At 39.2% G+C, this 20,456-nt stretch overlaps 1 protein-coding gene across 1 annotated transcript in view; it reads right to left on the bottom strand.

Moving 5' to 3' along the window:
* The window catches only part of arhgap39 (Rho GTPase activating protein 39), a 271,265-nt gene that overhangs the window by 13,261 nt on the left and 237,548 nt on the right, over positions 1-20,456 (bottom strand). Inside the window, exon 7 of the mRNA XM_049588027.1 lies at positions 1,438-1,511. Within this exon, the coding sequence (XP_049443984.1) occupies positions 1,438-1,511 (74 nt within the window). The remainder of the gene's footprint in view (positions 1-1,437; positions 1,512-20,456) is intronic.

The raw sequence follows: 20,456 nt of genomic DNA, 5'->3' as shown, positions 1-20,456 counted from the left end.
ATCAGAAACACTCAACAATACATGCAGAATTCTGCTGCTCATCTTCTCACACACTCCCACACCTGTAACCACATCACCCCCCCCATTAGTGAGGTCCAACACTGATGCTGGGTGATAAGGCCTGGCTCACAGTCAGCATTCCAGTTCTTTCCAGAGGTGTTGTTGGATGGGGTTGAGGTCAGGGCTCTGTGCAGGCCTGTCAAGTTCTTCCACACCAAACTGGTAAAATCCATTTCTTTGGTAGAAAACTGATAGCACAGCAAGTGTGGACAGAGCAGGTACCTGTCTCAGGACCTTCTCAGGTGTGACTCTCTTCAATTAGCAGCAATATTTGTAGTATCTTAAAAAGCCTTAAATAGCATATTGACTTCATGTCCAGCTACAGCAGCAATCTTTCCCAAGGTTGCTAACAAGTTGTCAACCATGACTGCAGCAAACATGTTTGAGAACTGGGACAAGATCCTCCCAACAAGATTTCTAATTCACCTGGGTAGTGCATAATACAGTTTACTGTTAATTTATCATGTTGATCTGTTCTGTACGACATCTATAGCATGTCTGTCCGTCCTGGAAGAGGGATCCCTCCTCAGTCGCTCATCCTGAGGTTTCTACCGTTTTTTCCCTGTTAAAGGGGGTTTTTTTGGGGAGTTTTTCCTTATCCGCTGTGAGGGTCTTAAGGACAGAGGGATGTCGTATGCTGTAAAGCCCTGTGAGGCAAATTGTGATTTGTGATATTAGGCTTTATAAATAAAATTGATTGATTGATTGATTGAGGATTGATTGATTGATTGATTGATTGATTGATAACATTCCCTTATAATCCTTACTGCATGCAGGAGACTGAAGACAGTCTAAATGCCTCTGTGTACATACAGTATATTACCTCCTCTTACAAATGCAAAACTGTCAGTGAAACATGTATATTTGTATATTTGCATGTTGGGACACTGTCATCCCCAACAACTACAGGAATAATGGATAATATGAGCTCATTTTCCTTCTTTTAAAGAAAAAGTCTGGTGATAATCTATATTTATCAAACCAAACCCAAACAAGCAACAGACTGATCCTACTGGCAAGTACTGTGTGACTCAAAGCCTGATATATCCGCCGCTGAAAATAGTCATAAAGACATGCACTATATCCTCCAGTTTGAGAAATGTTTAATTAAAACTTTAGTAACCAGATGTTTTAGAAAATGTCCAAGCCTTTCTTTGAATGAAGCTATACATTTGTGAGCTGTTTTTAAAAATGAATGTCTTTGGAACCAGTTGGCATGAGTCACAGACAGGGTGGAAAAGTCATAAAGTATTGAGAAGGACAAACATGTTGTTGTTTTTTATCTTTTCATTGGATTTAGTTACAATAAAAAGAAATATATAAATCGACACCAGCCTGATCTCGGCAGAAACAACAACATGACACAGAGCTGCTTACCTTCTTGGCACCAGTCAGAGCAGCTTTTGTCAGTTTCCTGTAGCAGTATTTAGCATAGCTGCTAATGGCCACTCCTGAAGAGACAGGGAAAATAAGAGATGTTTACACTGTTAGAAAATTTCATATTTTGTCAGGCAACAATTCAGAAAGTTGGAATTTATTAATAAGCACAGGGTCAGAGGTGAGGTAGCCAACGCTTTAATGGTACAGCGTAGGAATTGGAGTTGATGACAGAGCTTTTTTTTTTTTCATAAAACAGATCACAACTTAATTAAGTTTATTTAACGATGAGCCACGTAGTCCCTTAATACTGTTGTACTCACAGTTAGGTTACAGATTACAGATTACAGCTCAAATAATATGCAAACACTTGTGACTTCATTCAGAATGACATTAAGCTGTAATTACTGCAAACTAAAAACATGAAGCTCTGACTGTATCCGTAAGAAAAAACAAATTGTCTTACTTGACATTGTTAAAAATATCATCGCTAACAAATCATTGTGAGAGCTTTTAGCCTTGTTGTAAAAACATGAATAAATGTGTTTTCATGAGTGTGAGTTCAAGTTCATTGTTAAACTTGGGAACAGTACTGACAACATAGTCTTCAAGTCAACATACAATCTTTTCCCTGTGAGTTGAGATTGTTAGCAAATTAGCGATTTGCAAAACAATAATTTAATTAAAATCTAACTTTTATTCTGATATTATTTGTGTTTTGTGTGAAAGGAGACTGGCAATTAAGAATTTTATTGTATGATGTAAACCACTGTGTGTTTACAGTGCATATGACAATAAACTTCTTGTATTCTGAATCTTTATATTTTGCTCTCATTTTTAAGCTTTAGACAGTAATATAAAAATAAATGTATTGCAAATACTTTAATATATCTGATAAAGTATATATTGTTATTGAAATGCTATTTTTTCTGTTTACCATGAACCTGTATACATTTAGCATGATCTCATTCTCAATGCAGCAACACTTGCAGTAGGGCAGTGATCACTGGCTCCAGTGACCACACCTCACAACAACCAGTACTGCTGAGTTCATTTCAGCTCATAACCTTTATTAAGTCTGTGAAACAAGCTGAGCACAGGAAAACAACGTGAACAGGCCAGCTCCTTCAGTACACCTGTAGGGGGAAGCAGAGCACCAGTACACCTGACAGAGCATAATCAGGAACACCTTTATAATGTACTGTAAGGGTTCATTGAAGACTGCCAATGCTGATGTCTCTTACTGCATGTCCTGCTCATGGACGGTGGTTGTGGGATGTTATTTTGTAGCTGACATGTTGCCTCTTAGTCTTCGTGCTTGTCAATACAAAGCTTTCTACAGCAAGTGATATTCTACAAGGGATTTGGTTTTGCAGGTCATTGATATTCTGTTTAAAATACCAGTAGTAACTGGTGTGAGATGTTTGTTGGATTGTATTTCTGTATCAGTTACTCTCCTATCTGATATTTTATCCTAGAGTTCCCCAAAGACTGTCATCAGTGCAGGTCAGATCAATATCGCTCCATTACAAATACCCAAACTGTTCTTTTCTCTTCTGAACATTTTCAAAATGCCAAATATGTGTGACTGTAGTGATGAGCTTGTGGTGTGGCAATTGTAATGCCAAATAATAAACTGTATTCAGCTGTTCCCATGAAATGTTTTTGATCAGAAAAGCCACATTATCTGCACAGAGATCATGGGACACTGACAACTTGTCATATAAGGAGCGCTTGAGACTGAGCAGCTGAAAATGCCAAAACTGTCTCGATATCCTCTGCAAACTAAAAAAAGGTCCACCTGTGTCATGGTTACTGGGACATACTGTCCAGGAGCTGTGTCCAAGAGACATCTTGAAATCCTGTCTTATCTGTTGAGTTACTTACAGAGTCAGGGTCTGATTATTTTCTTTAGAAAAACTGTACCATACAAGAAGAATTGAAGAAGAAACCTTACATCAAGAACAGCTACTAAACTGATGTTTAGTCAGGTCCACTTTAGTCAAAGAAAACTTTATTTCCATTTGCCATATTATATCTGGAGGTATGGCTCTGTTCCGGGGTCTCTCTTTCCTGGCCTATGCAGAGAGCCTGTTCCACATGCCTAAGTGGAAAGACTAAGGTAGGGAGAGCAGCAGCAAAGGGAACTATTGCAGGACATCACAACAGAAATAAGTAAATTAAAAATATGGTTCAACAGTAACAAATTATCATTAAACTTGAACAAATCCAAAGTAATATTATTTGGTAACAACAAGACAAACACTCAGATAATTATTCAAATAGATGGGGTTATTATAGAAAGAGTTAAGGACATCAAATTTCTTGGAACAACTATTGATGAAAAACCACATATAAGAACCATACATTCCAAAGTACCAAGAAGTATAGCAATATTAAACAAAGCCAAACAGTTTCTAGATCACAATTCACTCTGGATCCTTTATTGTTCACTGGTTTCACCTTATTTAAGTTACTGTGCAGAGGTATGGAGCAATAATTACAAAAATACAATACATTCATTATTCATCCTCCAAAAAAGAGCAATAAGGATTATTCACAAGGCTGGTTACCGGGATCATACAAATACATTATTTCTACAGTCAGAAATACTCAAATTCGCAGATCTGGTGGACTTTCAAACGGCACAAATATTATTCAAAGCAAAAAATAATCAACTACCACATAGTATTCAAAAACTGTTCACTGAAAGAGAAGGGAGTTATAATTTAAGGGGTTTATTTAGTTAGCTGATTGGTTCTTGCCATAATATGAATTTTAACAGTTGTCCACTAGGGCTGTCGGCTGTGTATTAACCTGACTTCTGCACAACACAACTGATGGTCCCAACCCCATTGATAAAGCAAGAAATTCCACTAATTAACCCTGATGAGGCACACCTGTGAAGTGGAAACCATTTCAGGTGACTACCTCTTGAAGCTCATGGAGAGAATGCCAAGAGTGTGCAAAGCAGTAATCAGAGCAAAGGGTGGCTATTTTGAAGAAACTAGAATATAAAACATGTTTTCAGTTATTTCACCTTTTTTTGTTAAGTACATAACTCCACATGTGTTCATTCATAGTTTTGATGCCTTCAGTGAGAATCTACAATGTAAATAGTCATGAAAATAAAGAAAACGCATTGAATGAGGAGGTGTGTCCAAACTTTTGGCCTGTACTGTATATCAGGAAGCTAGATAAGCAATGTATATTGACTTAGGAAGAGGGGTGGGATTAAATACGTTTTCGGACATGTGAACACAAGACCACTTAGTGCGTCTCTGTTTCTTTTTTTTTGTTTGTATTGTAAATTTTTTGCTTTTGTATTATTTATAGATTATTTTTCTAATTCAGTGGCTTTACACGTGTTCTTGTTACAAATACTGTTTTTGTTTTGTTTTCTGCTGCTATTTATTTTTTCATTTGTTTGTTTCAGAACACAGCCAGCATCACTGACAAACAGAACTAACACTGGTAAGTCAGACACAGCTTGAAAAGGAGGAGCTTGGGTTAAACGGCTTGAGGAGGGAACAGAAACAGTAGCAGCCAGAGCAGTTATCAATAGGGCGCCCTGAATGTGATTTGCCAATTGGGTGCATAGAAAGGAATCATGTGATCTATCAGCTGACTCAAACCTGACTGTGAACCTGTCAAGTTGCAGTCACAGTTTACATCCATGTCTGTGAAAACATGGATGCCTCCCACCCACGCCTGGAATTTCGTCATTTTAGGGGCAAGGCCACTTGGCCTTTCGCGTTGTCAATTTTTTGAGGGCACACAGGCCAAAAGCCAGGGCAGCAAGGCCATAAAATAAAAAAAATGATTTTAAGTCCACGTTCATAATGAATTTAATTTAAGGACTAAGGCTGTATAACTATCTGTGAAATAAAGAAATAAAACAAGCTCAAGTAATAATAATGAGTATAATAAGTAATAATGTGCTTTATTTAATAGCACTAATAAACCCAATGTATTTTAAAATATAGAACAACCAGGTTTATGTATTTATAAGCAAACAATCTTAAATATTAGGCTTAAATATTTTTGAGTGTACATGATAAACTGATTCACTGAACAAGACTAGCTTACAATTATTTTTGATGTGTTGTTAGATAGCTAACAAACAAACAAACAAACTACAGCAGGGCTATTCAATTACTATTTCAACTGGGCCGCATTTCAAAGCCAGATCATGGCAATGGGCCACATTTTCAGCAGCGTGCAACCGATCCACTTTTTTTTTTTGCATATATATGTATATATATATATATATATACATGCAGGCATGGCCCTCCTCAACATCATGCAGAAACAGAATAAAAAAGATGATCTATCAATGCACAGAAGCATAATAAGTGACATTAACAGTAGGGCTGTCATGATTAGTCGACTAATCGATGACTAATCGACTATTAAAATAATCTGTGACTATTTTAGTAGTCGACTAATCGGTTTGAGTCATTTTTCATGGAAGAGTACTATGAAAGTACCCCAAAATACTCTTACTGCAGCTTCTTACGTTCAGATATTGGCAGTTTTACACACTCTCCCGTGACATTGAACTAAAACCCTTTGGCGTGAGTACGAAACAAGACATTAGATGACGTAATTTTGGGGTTTGGGCGAGACAGACCGACATTTTTCAACATTTTAACACATTTTTTGATGAAATGATTAGTCGACTAATCGAAGAAATAATCGACAGATTAGTCGACAATGAAAATAATCGTTAGTAGCAGCCCTAATTAACAGTATCTAACAACACACACTATCTCTCTACCAACATCTCCCTCTCTCCCTCTCCTCCACACACACACACATGCACACACCTCACCTCCTGATGGTTTCCTTATAGGTCAGTTACACAGGATATAGTTTTATACAGTCCATGGCAGCAACAGTCATGTTTACAACAACAGAGTCACTATTTAAAACCCAATACTATCTCACTGGAATATAAATATTCCTCCTGACATCGCAATACTGAGTGAAGAAAGTCACATTATCTCAGCATGAAGACAAACATCAGTATCAGTCATTCATCCTGCTCTCTGTCCCTCCTTTACTGAGGACACTCACTGTCTCAGGTGCATGTTCAGATAAAGTGTTAGCCTACATACAGACAGCTTTCATTTTAGTTTGTCTTTAATACTTTGCTGTTAGCACCGCGAGCGCGATGTGCTTGTGTCGACCGCGATCATAAATCACAATAGCGGCGAATTAAAGACTGTGGACAGAGCAGTTTGAAATATGGCTTTCTACATGCTGATCACATGTATTGATAAAGTATTGGCTTTGCTGGCAGAGGTTTTATTGCACTCACAGTAACAAGCGTAGTTGTCGTTAACTAGAGTCATCTTGAAGTTAAATTCCCTTCATCTGCACCGCGGCCTCTGCGCTGTTGAGTTTGCGTGCGTGCGTGTGTGCGCGCGCAGGAGAGAGGCTGCAGAATTATGGAGCTTTATCCCTATCTTTATTCAACAGAGTGGTCTATCAGTTTGAGAGCATTATTTATTGATTTCACGTTCAAAAACCCTGCCCTCACACTCAAATAACCTCTGCTTGTGCTTGGAACTACTCTGTTTCTGCTCAAACTGTGTGCTTGCACTCAGATACCATGTTGCACACACTCAGATACCATTTGCTCGCACACATTTCCTGCTCGAGCTTCGGCTTTTCTCCCAACCAATAGAATGCCAGATTTACTGTTGACCAATGAAATGATCCCTGCCTCCTTGTGGGTGCGCTATATATATATATATATATATATATATATATATATATATATATATATATATATATATATGATATTTTTAAAGTTCCAGCTCATCAAACGTCTCTGTTACGTCGGCTTTGGGTCGGCCCTGTGCCGTAGAATGTCTGCCCACATACGGAAGTCGCCACTGAAGGCGGAATTTCATCTCTGCGGTGTTTGGAACTGAGCTCAGGACACAGCATCTCATCGCAGTTGGTTTCAGGTAAGCTAACTGGAATAAACTGACAGAAAATAGCTATGATGTTTATTCTGTGACCGTTAAAAGAGGTTCCTGGTGAGTGGCGAAGCACGACTGGGTGTATATAGCACATGTCCCCACCTGCTAATGTTATCTTTCGTTAGCTGTTAGCTAGTTTAGCTCATGTTAGCTAACAGGCTAAAACTGTGGTGTTTTCATTTTATTTTCCCTAGCTGATGTTATCTGCTTATCTGGTTATCGTGAGCACTCCTTTTGGGTTAAAGTGGAAGTGCCCGGAGCTGCCACCCGTGGTCTCGGGCAGGGCTCGAGACTTGGGATCCACTCACCAATGGTCCCGCCCGGGCCTGACCTCCGCGGCAGCACTGTCTGTCCTCCGCGGATGCTCAAGTGCGGCTTAAGCAGCGAGGAGCGCGGAGGTCAGGCCGGGCGGGCCGACACTGTGTATCCCAGAACGGGTGCTCAAGTGTGGGGGAGAGGAACGGAGAGGACCATGGAGGTCAAATAGTGAAGTTTAAGAATGCCTTCGGTATGTTGTTAATGTGATTTTATGGGCAATTTATTAGTTGAGGTCTCCTCCTCTGCAAAGCAAACTGACCCGGTGGCTACAGGTAATAGCGCTGTTTTGAAACCACTGTTTTTCCGAGATGAAGGACTGAGACGCCGTTTACACGTTGCCGGCTAGTTTCATAAACAGACATTTCACCGTCTCCGTTTTGAAAAAGATCTTCGTTTACACTTACCCGTGTGTGTGTGTGTGTGTGTATATATATATATATATATACACACACACACACACACACACGAGCATGCCAAACCTGTAGGTGGCAGTGTAATGAGAAGCTCAAGCCTTCCATGTATCCATTGTCACCATAGCATAGGTCGCACTGTTTACACAGGCGCAAGTTCCGGCGCATACTGTGACGTGGGCTGCCTATAACTCCGTTTATCTCCGTTTACCTCAGTTTACATGCAAACGCGCAACCGGAGTTTTCCCAAATCTCCACTCTGGCCAGAGTTTTTTTGAAAGACTCGTTTTCAGAGGAGAAATCTCCGTTTGCGTGTAAACGAAGGGCACAAACGAACGAAGATGTCTCCATTTATCAAAATCACCGTGTACGTATAAACGGCCTCTAAATGAAGCAGAGTGACGGACCCAAAGCCTCCAATCTGGCTTAAATACAGCTGAAATGCTAACAAAAAAATAAAATACAGTGGTGAAGCTGGGATTTTTTTTGTTTTGTTTCTTGAAGTTATGTGCTCATCATCTTTTCTGTCTCTTGCAGGCTGCCTGGAGAAGTGGACTGGCCATCAGATATTGTTTGTGGAAATTGGAAAATAAAGTTTGTCAAATTGACTGTTGTCTCTTCATTGTGCACACTTACACACGAAATAGGATAACAGTCAAGCTAGTTTAGAATGTTAGCATTGATTTCTCACATTGAATGGTGAAATATTTGTAGTTTGAAAAGTCCGACCTAAATGAATAATGGTCGTAGATAACGAAGCATATGAATAGCCTACGTTTGAACGTCGCGTGGTGGTCATTTTCGATTAAAGGCCGACGTCTCAGCGACGTCTTGGCAATGAGCAAACGTTCTCCCTGCTATGTGTTAACGATTTAAACTTGATACGGCCAGGTGTGCTATCTGGGATGAGTGCTGATATAGAGTATAACACCACTGGGACTTGTAACAGTAAAATCACTCCGCTCACAGGTGTTATGAATACAGCCGTTAATTAACCAACTGTCACACTCCTTACATTGACGCAAACTGACACTATAGCGTTACACCAAGAAGATGGATATTTTCCCTAAATTACATTTGAATTCAATTATGAGTGGTTGTCAAGAGAGGATGAGGAAAAGGAACGCCAGGACTCTTCCGTGCAGACCTCAAGGTGTGTTTGAATCCGGCCGTGCCAACATCCAGGTTTGCCAACGTTTCATTAGCCGAACTGGACAAAGTTACACAGTTGCAGATCAATGTATATACAAAGTAGCTTATCAGTTCCTGTCGTGTCGTGTCGTGTGTGCTGCGTTGCCTGTCAACAGACTGGGTGAACATTTTTTTTTTCGCGGAGCTACATAACATAAATAATTTATTTCATCACCTTGTGTTAATATTCTCTTACTCAGCATTGCTGTTAAAGCTGTTGTTGAACTGTTTTATAAAAGCAGTATCACACTCGAGGTCATGACGTTGTACTGTATATCGTCACGGTTGTAACTGTCTTCGACACTCGGCCTACGGCCTCGTGCTACAGTGCCCATGACCAAATCACACCCATGACGATATACAGTATCACTCCCTCTCGTGAGATATTGCTTAATTATATATATATATATATATATATATATATATATATATATATATATATATATATATATATAGAGTAAGGGATAATAGTGAGCCGGTGACTGTTGAAAAATAACTCCCGACAGGGGAAGAGGGTGGGAGTGGATGAACCCGGTTAAAGAGTACCCGCCCGGACAGGACACACTGAAACTAAAGTGGGCGCACCCACAAGGAGGCAGGGATCATTTCATTGGTCAACAGTAAATCTGGCATTCTATCCCATAGACATATATACATAGACGCCGCATCGAGCGCTGAGCCGTACGTCAACGTTGCCACCATATTGGATGTGGCAAGGCTGCGCTGTAAACTAGTTCAAGTGAATGGACTTAATTTCATAAAGCGCCTTTCTACAAAGAAATTTACGTTAATGCTTCTCGTTTATTCATTCACACACAAACTAATATACTTGGGAAACAGTTAGGCACCAAAAACAATGTATTTGATCTTCTCAGATGGCTGAGATAAGAACTTTATTGATCCCACACAAGAGTAATTCACCTTACATCAGCTATAGAGAACAAGGTAGTGCCGAAAAACAATGCACAGTAGCCTATACATGTACATACATAGATAGATAGATAGCCAGGAAGTTTCCACTCTGAGAGAAGCGTTTGAAACACAGGCAAGCGTGATCGAAGACCAGGGAACGGCTGCGGCTCTGGATCGCGGGATGACAGACTTGGAGAGGTGCCATTCCCATGGATTTCCCGGCCGGCCCGTGGGGCTGGGGCTTCTGCGTCAGGATCGCAGGAGAAGGAAGCGCCGGGGTCGGCAGAGCCTGCTTGGCAGTCACTGGGGGTGACGGCGTGCCCCCCAACTCCTCTCCCCAGCATGGAGTACCGTTCTGAAGGAAGGGAAGCGCAAGCCTCAGAAGCCCCACAAAGTGTAATTGTGTAGGATATCTGAGTCACCAAACAGCTTAATTTCAGCGCTTGCAAATCCTGCCATTGCCTCCAGGCTTTGGAACCATTGGCGTTTTAGTTTATATGCAAATATTTGCTATTTTTGTATCTTTTTCTATCTGTCTGTCCTTTTACTGTCTTGTATTTTTATTGTAGGCCTACTGTACTAAACACACACACATTATATATATATATGTATATATATATATTATATAGATAGATAGATAGATAGATAGATAGATAGATAGATATACATATATATACACATACATACATCAATAAAGTGGGATCAATAAAGTTCTTATCTTAGCCATCTGAGAGGATCAAATACATTGTTTTTGGTGCCTAACTGTTTCCCAAGTATATTAGTGCGTGTGTGAATGAAGAAACAAGAGGCATTAACGTATATCTGTTTGTAGAAAGGCGCTTTATGAAATTAAATCCATTCACTTGTATTAGTTTACAGCGCAGCCTTGCCACATCCAATATGGCGGCGACGTTGACATATCGCAGCAGCGGGCAAACCCTCTCGATGCGGCATCTACGTATATATGTTTATGTTCTTTTTTTTTTAAATTTTATTGAATAAACGTCATCAGTACAAACATTTCAGGCATATTTGACAAATTACTATAAAAGATGTTGGAACAGCTGTCAAGATAAAAAAAAAATTAAAACAAAAAAAAAAAACGAAAGTAAACAGTGAGGGTCTTACTCAAGGAGTAAGTATAGTTCAAGTAAAGAATAAAGTCTCAGGGCATTTTTATTAGACATGAAAAATAAGGATTTCTTGTATAGGTTCAGTTCATTCTTCCATCCGTTGATGTGGGGTTTGACCTTGAGGAATTTGCATCTGTGAATGTAATGTTTACCGAGTATAATTAAATTGTTTACCAAGAAGTCCAAGTTTTTCTCCTTTAGCTGTACTCCGACTTTAATAGACATCCAGTTCAGCTGTTGCAAAGTGATTTGTTTGGTTAACATCCAGCTTCGAAAAGCTCACCAAAAATCTAAAACATGTTCACACTCAAAGAAAATATGTTCCACACTTTCAGTGTCTCTTTCACAAAATCCACATGTATTATTTTCCCAATTAAATCTTATGTGCAAGAAATGGTTAGAAGGATAGATATCATTTAGAATTTTAAATACAACCTCTTTTGCTTTATGAGGGATTGGATAATCCCTCATAAAGCATCCCTATCCCTATATATCGCTTCCTTATCTTCTTTGCCTCCACCACAGAATAATCACTTAAAACATATGTTCTTTTTTAGTTGACAAGGGTAATAATGTGAAGTTAAAACATTTCTAATGAACTTGTTAGAGAAAAGTTTGCTTCCTAAGCTGATTCCTTCCACACAGAGTGATCTCATTTCTGAAAGATTCGAATGTATCACCAGTTGTTGAGTCATCATTTTAAAAGAAGTTGGAATGGCTTTCATTACTTTCTCATATTCTTGGATACAGCATTGCAGGTTATATTTAACACAAAGGTTCTCGTGGGTTAGTAGATTGCCCTGATTATCCATAAGATGCGATACTACATATCTATTATTCCACAAAGGAGAATTGTGAGGAGTAAAATTGTGCTTATATATCAGATTCCAGTAAAGGAGAACTTGCTGGTGATAATTCGAAAGCTTCACAGGCAATTTATATACAGTACAGGCCAAAAGTTTGGACACACCTTCTCATTCAATGCGTTTTCTTTATTTTCATGACTATTTACATTGTAGATTCTCACTGAAGGCATCAAAACTATGAATGAACACGTGGAGTTATGTACTTAACAAAAAAAGGTGAAATAGATATGTTTTGACCAATCGTAAGTCATTATTTTTGAAGACTTGGTTAAACAAAGGTATTTGGGCAGTATCGCATCTTATGGATAATCAGGACAATCTACTAACCCACGAGAACCTTTGTGTTAAATATAACCTGCAATGCTGTATAGTCATGAAAATAAAGAAAACGCATTGAATGAGAAGGTGTGTCCAAACTTTTGGCCTGTACTGTACATCGTAATCACAGCGCAATAGAAAATCAATGCCTCCCATTTTTTGAAAAATTGCTTTTGGAATGGTAAACCAAAAAGAGTCTTTGTGTAGAATAAAAGAACTGAGCCATTTTAGTTTTAGAGCACCATTCATAACTGAGAAGTCAATAGCATTTAAGCCGCCCTCTTCGATACTCTTGACCACATCAGCTCTTCTAATGTACTGGCATTTGTTCTTCCAAATAAATTTGAAGTTTAAATTATTAATAAGTTTAGTCATTTTGTCTGAAATTTCAAGTGAAAAGGCAGGATAAATAACTCTTGACAAACTCTCCATTTTAGAAAGCAGAACCCTCCCAAATACAGTAATATCTTTCTGTAACCAAGAATTCAGAATAGTTTTACATTTATCCACATTTTTACAAACATTTTCCCTCTCCCTTGTTTCTTTATTCTTAGTAATAACTATACCCAAGTATTTCACTTGACTTTTGACCGAAATGTTACATATTGACAGTGCCGGCTGATCATGAAGTGCCAATATTTCACATTTATCAATATTTAGTTTCAAGCCTGACACTTTGGAAAATATGTTGATGGAGTTTAATACTTTAGAAATTTGCATTTCATTTTTTAAAAATAAAGTTGTATCGTCCGCAAAGTGACTTATTATAATATTTCTTTCTAAAATATTTATTCCTTCAATACCATTATTTTTTATCATAATTGATAATAGCTCGGCTACTAGAATAAATAACAAGGGAGAGCTGTTGCAACCCTGTCTAATACCCCTATTTACCTGAAATCTTGTTCCAAAGCCACACAACTATTAATATCTTTATATAACATACCAATCAGGTTTATAAATTTCTGACCAAAACCAAAATAATTTAAATTACTTAATATGAAGGGGTGCTCCACTGAATCGAAAGCCTTATAGAAGTCTAGGAAGAGAATGAACCCCTCCTCTGATAATACATGACTGTAATCGATCAAATCTAAAACCAGTCGTATGTTGTTGTGAATAGATCTTCCATTTAGGAAGCCAGATTGTGTTTCATCAATAAGTTGTGACAAACCTTCTTTAAGTCTAGCAGCTATACATCTTGACAGCAATTTATAATCAGTGTTGAGGAGTGTAATAGGTCTTAAATTATCTAGTACTCTTTTATCTTTGCTGTGTTTGGGAATTAGTGTTATCAGCCCTTGTTTCATACTGGGCATTAGTTCTTGTTTCGCAATGCATTCTTGTATAGTTTTGAACGACAGATTTCTAATATCTTTCCAAAAGAAATGATAGAAATTTGCAGTGACCCTTCACTAGACAAATCTGGTTTGCCACAACACTGATTGATTTCACAAAACAAATTGCTTTCTTCTTCTCTACTTTTTTTGTTTAATTCTTTACTGGTTTTGATAGAGAATTCTCTAATTTTGAATTTAACGAATTCCCATTTATTACAAAAACTATTTATGCTGTTATCACTTTCAATTTCAGTTATCATTTTTTTTTATTTTGGAACAATAGTCTTTATGTTTTAGTAGGTTAGAGTTAAATTTCCAGTAACCTTTGTTTTTCTTTTTCTTAACACTCAAATTCAATGTTATTTTAGTAATACAGTGATCAGTTAAAGGAGCACCAGCGACCATAGTCAAATGTATCCCTGGGGCCAGAACGGGCGACACTGAATCTAATTTAAAACTGCTGGCTAAAGCTAAACGTAGATTCAGTAAGATTGTTATTCACGTCGGTGTCAATGACACCTGGTTACGCCAATCGGAGGTCACTAAAATTAATATTGCCTCGGTGTGTGAATATGCAAAAACGATGTCGGACTCCGTAGTTTTCTCTGGACCCCTCCCAAATCTGACCAGTGATGACATGTTTAGCCGCATGTCATCATTTAATCGCTGGCTGTCCAGGTGGTGTCCAGCAAACGATGTGGGTTTCGTTAATAATTGGCAAACTTTCTGGGGAAAACCTGGTCTTATTAGGAGAGACGGCATTCATCCCACTTTGGATGGAGCTGCTCTCATTTCTAGGAACCTGGCAAACTTTATTAGTAATTTAAATCCCTGACAACCCAGAGTTGAGACCAGGACTCAGAGTCGCAGTCCTATATGCCTCTCTGAGCTTCTAGTTCAGTTACCCAGCCATAGTTTTCATAGTTTTATACAAACCATGTCTGTCCCCCGACCACCTAAATTATTTAAATGTAAAATTAAACAAAGAGGAGTTGTGCATAACAACCTCATAAAAATTAAAACCTCTTCTGTGATAGAAAGACAAAACAGGAGAATTAAATGTGGACTGTTAAATATCAGGTCTCTATTGTCTAAAGCAGTGTTAGTAAACGAATTAATATCAGATAATCATATTGATTTACTCAGTCTCACTGAATCCTGGCTGTGTCCAGATGAATATGTTAGTCTAAATGAGTCCACACCTCCCAGTCATAATAATACCCACATTCCTCGAGGCAGCGGCCGAGGAGGGGGAGTTGCAGCCATTTTTAACTCGAGCCTATTAATCAGCCCTAAACCTAAACTAGATTATAATTCATTTGAAAGCCTCGTTCTTAGTCTTTTACATCCGACCTGGAAAACCTCGCAGCCACTTTTATTTGTTATAGTGTACCGTGCTCCTGGCCCGTATTCTGAATTTGTATCTGAATTCTCAGAGTTTTTATCCAGTTTAGTTCTTAAATCAGATAAAGTTATTATTGTAGGCGATTTTAACATTCATGTCGACGTTGATAATGACTCCCTGGCTACCGTGTTTATCTCATTATTAGACTCCATTGGCTTCAGTCAGGGTGTACATGAACCCACTCACTGTTTTAACCATACCCTCGATCTAGTTCTGACGTATGGAATTGAAATTGATAATCTGAAAGTCTTCCCACAGAATCCCTCGCTATCGGATCATTATCTGATTACTTCTGATTTCTTTTTACTCGATTACACGCCACTCAGCAACAGTTACTATACTAGATGTTTATCAGATAGTGCTGTCGCAAAATTTAAGGAAAAGATTACTCTGTCATTACATTCAATACCAAGTCCCTCAGTAACAGAGGTTTCCTGTACCGACTTTGATCATTTTGTCGATAGCACTGTAGGCTCGCTGCGAACAACACTTGGCTCTGTAGCTCCTCTTAAAAAAAAGTAAAGAAAGTTCGCTCCATGGTATAACTCTCAAACCTGTAAGTTAAAACAAATATCGCGAAAATTTGAAAGCAATTGGCGATTAACCAAACTGGAAGAATCTCGTTTAATCTGGACAGACAGTCTCAAAACTTATAAGAGGGGCCTCCACAATGCCAGAGCAAACTATTACTCAGCATTAATAGAAGACAATAAGAACAACCCCAGGTTTCTTTTCAGCACCGTAGCCAGGCTGACTGAGAGTCAGAGCTCTATTGAGCCTTGTATTCCTTTAGCCCTTAGCAGTAATGATTTTATGAGCTTTTTTAATGACAAAATTCTAACTATTAGAGGCAAAATTCATGACCTCCTGTCCTCAGATAGTACCTATCTAACCTCAAACACAGCTGTAAAACCTAATATATATTTAGATTACTTCTCCCCAATTTCTCTTCAAGAACTGACCGCATTGATTTCTTCATCTAAATCATCAACGTGTCTCTTAGACCCCATCCCAACTAGGCTACTTAAGGAGGTCTTTCCTTTAGTTAACACTCATATATTAGATATGATCAATATATCCTTATTAACAGGCTATGTACCACAGTCTTTTAAGGTAGCTGTAATTAAACCTCTACTAAAAAAGCCCACCCTGGATCCAGAGGTGTTAGCCAACTATAGACCAATATCTAATCTTCCCTTTATGTCAAAGATCCTTGAGAAAGTAGTCGCAGACCAGCTGTGTGATTTTCTCCATGATAATAATCTATTTGAGGAATTTCAGTCAGGATTTAGAGTGCATCATAGCACTGAGACAGCACTAGTTAAAATTACAAATGACCTTCTGATTGCTTCAGACAAAGGACTTGTCTCTGTACTTGTTTTATTAGATCTTAGTGCGGCGTTTGACACAATTGACCATCAAATTCTACTGCAGAGACTGGATCACTTAATTGGCCTAAAAGGTTCTGCACTGAGCTGGTTTAAATCTTATTTATCTGATCGTTTTCAGTTTGTTCACGTTCATAATGAATCGTCCTTACGTACCAAAGTTTGTTTTGGAGTTCCATGAGTTCTGTGCTCGGACCAATCCTATTTACTCTATATATGCTTCCTTTAGGTAACATCATTAGAAATCACTCTATAAATTTCCATTGTTATGCGGATGATACACAGTTGTATTTATCAATGAAGCCAGAAGAAAGTAATCAATTAACTAAACTCCATAACTGCCTTAAAGACATAAAAACCTGGATGAGCACCAATTTCCTGATGTTAAATTCAGACAAAACTGAAGTTATTGTTCTTGGCCCCAAACAACTCAGAGACTCTTTATCTGATGACATAGTTTCTCTAAATGGCATTGCTCTGGCCTCTAGCACTAACCTCAGAGTAATATTTGATCAAGATTTGTCTTTTAATTCTCATTTAAAACAAACCTCACGGACTGCATTTTTTCATCTGCGTAATATTGCGAAAATTAGGCCTATCCTGACCCGAAAAGATGCAGAAAAATTGGTCCACGCTTTTGTTACCTCAAGGCTGGATTACTGTAACTCTCTATTATCAGGTAGCTCTAGTAAGTCCTTAAAAACTCTCCAGCTAATTCAGAATGCAGCAGCACGTGTACTAACAGGAACTAAGAAATGAGATCATATTTCTCCTGTTTTAGCTTCTCTGCACTGGCTCCCTGTAAAATCCAGAATTGAATTTAAAATCCTACTGTTAACTTATAAAGCTCTAAATGGTCAAGCTCCGTCATATCTTAGAGAGCTCATAGTGCCTTATTATCCCACCAGAACTCTGCGCTCTGAGAACGCAGGGTTACTCGTGGTCCCTAAAGTCTCCAAAAGTAGATCAGGAGCCAGAGCCTTCAGCTATCAGGCTCCTCTCCTGTGGAATCATCTTCCTGTTACGGTCCGGGAGGCAGACACCGTCTTCACATTTAAGACTAGACTTAAGACTTTCCTCTTTGATAAAGCTTATAGTTAGGGCTGGCTCAGGCTTGCCCTGTACCAGCCCCTAGTTAGGCTGACTTAGGCCTAGTCTGCCGGAGGACCCCCCTATAATACACCGGGCCCCTTCTCTCCTTCTCTCTCTCTCTCTCTCTCGTATTCTATTACTGCATCTTGCTAACTTGGCCATTCTGGATGTCACTAACTCGGCTTCTTCTCCGGAGCCTTTGTGCTCCACTGTCTCTCAGATTAACTCATATCGCAGCGGTGCCTGGACAGCGTGACGTGTGTGGTTGTGCTGCTGTCGTGGTCCTGCCAGATGCCTCCTGCTGCTGCTGCCATCATTAGTCATTAGTCATACTTCTACTGTTATTATACACATATGACTATTGTCACACTTACTGCCAGATATTAATACATACTTTCAACATATTGTACCACAGTAGCCAGAACTAGAACTATAATATTATTACTTTCAATAATGTTGTTGTAAGCTACTGTCATTACCTGCATCTCTCTCTCTCTCTCTCTTTCTCTGTCTCATTGTGTCATGTGGATTACTGTTAATTTGTTATGCTGATCTGTTCTGTACGACATCACACGGGAGCACGAGGGACTGTAGCATGTGAGTCCCCAGAGATCACATGTTTTTAAAAAAAATAGAGTGGGAGTGGGTCCAGAAATACTGGTGGCAGATTCCAGTTTGAGCCAGAAACAAAGGCAAAGTCTGCTACCAGTAAAAACGGACCGAGGAAGGACTACAGAAATGGGTGGAGATCTCTTCGACCTCCACCAACATATAAGCCAGAGCGCTGAAAGCAGGTGTTCAGTCGTCCTCCGGAGGCTGACTCATGAGTTTGACTGTGTTGTTGCCTGTGAACACAATAAACTCGATTGCACCAGATTCTGCCTATCTCCAGTGTTTTTCTGAGTACCTGCCAGCCGAACCTAAGATACTGAACTGAAAACAGGAGACATTTTAGGAGGAACAAGGAGGGCAAGGTCGGGAGCCGTCAGGCCCAATTCCAGGCACCGATTTTTATCACTTCAAGTGGCGGAGCCAGCCAGGAGGCAAGGAAGGTCGAAGCCAGAGATCGTGAGCACTGGGCTGTACGTCAGACACACAGGTGGCGCCACCAAATAAGGTAAGTAGAGCCTTTTTCTGTTTAAAACCGGGTGTGTCTGGGGTGCAGTGCTGGGAGCCGCCCAGGTCAAAGGTATTTGACAAATTCCTCTCCTAAAGAACCTAGTTATATAATGCCCTGATTAATTGGAGAGTAATTAGAAATATCACTGAAAAAGCAACTAACATCACTGGAGACGGGTAACTCTGCTGCAATAAGGTGTGATCGTGGAGCGGAAAGAGTGAATGTGTGTGTGTGATAGACGACAGGCAATAAGGTAGTAAGAGTATTTAACGTATTTAAGGTATTAAAGAGACAAAAGTGCACAATAAGAGAAAAAAAGAGTCAGAGATACTCAAAAGCATATACGTGGTTACCACTGCCGAAACTCGCCAGCACACCCTTTAGCCTGTAGGGGCGGGGGTGTTGAAGCCAGCCGGCAGGTTTGCGCGGGTGGAATGCTGAGCAAATCCGCGGATACTGCTGTTGGCTTGCCTAGTACACCTTTAAGCCTATAAAAGGAGGGTGTGTCTAGGGGAGACATCAGGACTGCATAGGCGGTTTGCTGTAAGAATAAAAGGCCTAAAAAGCTTCTGTGGATACCGCTGTTTTGAGGAAAGTGACCTCCCTGGGGGAGTCACCGTAGACAAAACGGGACTGAACGGGCAGAAAGCTAAAAAGTGAAGTTAAAAAAGCTCCTGTGGATACCGCTGTTTAGGGGGAAGACCTGTTAGCCAAGAGAGCAACAGAGCCACCTCAGAAAACAGGTCTGAACGGGCAGGAAGCTAAAGAAAAGGAAAAAGAAAAAAAAAAAAGAAAAAAGTTAACTGATCGATCTAAGTGTAAATACTGTAATATATCTAAAAGTAATCTGTAAAAATAGTTTAAACATAATCCTTGAAGTCGTTGTGCATGTCATCTATATAGTGCTGTAAATATAGCAATCTATAGAGGAAATTGTAAAATTATAGATGTAGGAAAGTGTTGAATAAGATTACGCATGAAGAAAATTGGCAAATCATTTGGTAACGGGCAAAATAGAATTAAAAAGGATGGGGGCAAGTAGGCAACAGAGATCTAATTAAGTTGTCGAATAAATCAAATAAACAGGCTGCAGGGTTGCAACATTGTGTTAAAGGAAAATTAATAGGGCAAACACATAGAGTCACTACTAACAGCTAAAAGGTAAGAGCAAACATAATTCACAGAAGCACCTAAAAATAGATGGAAGACGGGGAAATCATTGAGGACGAAATTTGAGGAGAAGAACACTGTCTAACAGAGGGCCCTGTAGAATATAGCGGAGTGCGCACACACTTTTGGTTAGAACGGAGCTACATAGATAGCGAAGGGGCTGAGCATTGGCAAGACGAAGAAGAGATCAAACAAAAACTCTGGCAAATCACTAAATTTGTTAATTTAAAGAGAGTAAAGGAAGAGTATCCAGGGGCCCCGTGGGAAGTGATTTTGCGAAGGCTGTGGGTTCCTTATTCACTAAATCCACTACTGCAGAGCCTGTGTGACAATTACCAGAACGCACCAGTAGCCACACTTCCT

Source organism: Epinephelus fuscoguttatus, linkage group LG10, assembly GCF_011397635.1.
Source record: "Epinephelus fuscoguttatus linkage group LG10, E.fuscoguttatus.final_Chr_v1".
NCBI lineage: Eukaryota > Metazoa > Chordata > Actinopteri > Perciformes > Serranidae > Epinephelus > Epinephelus fuscoguttatus.
Note: the sequence above shows the minus strand (reverse complement) of the source record. Positions and strands in the feature narration are given on the sequence as shown.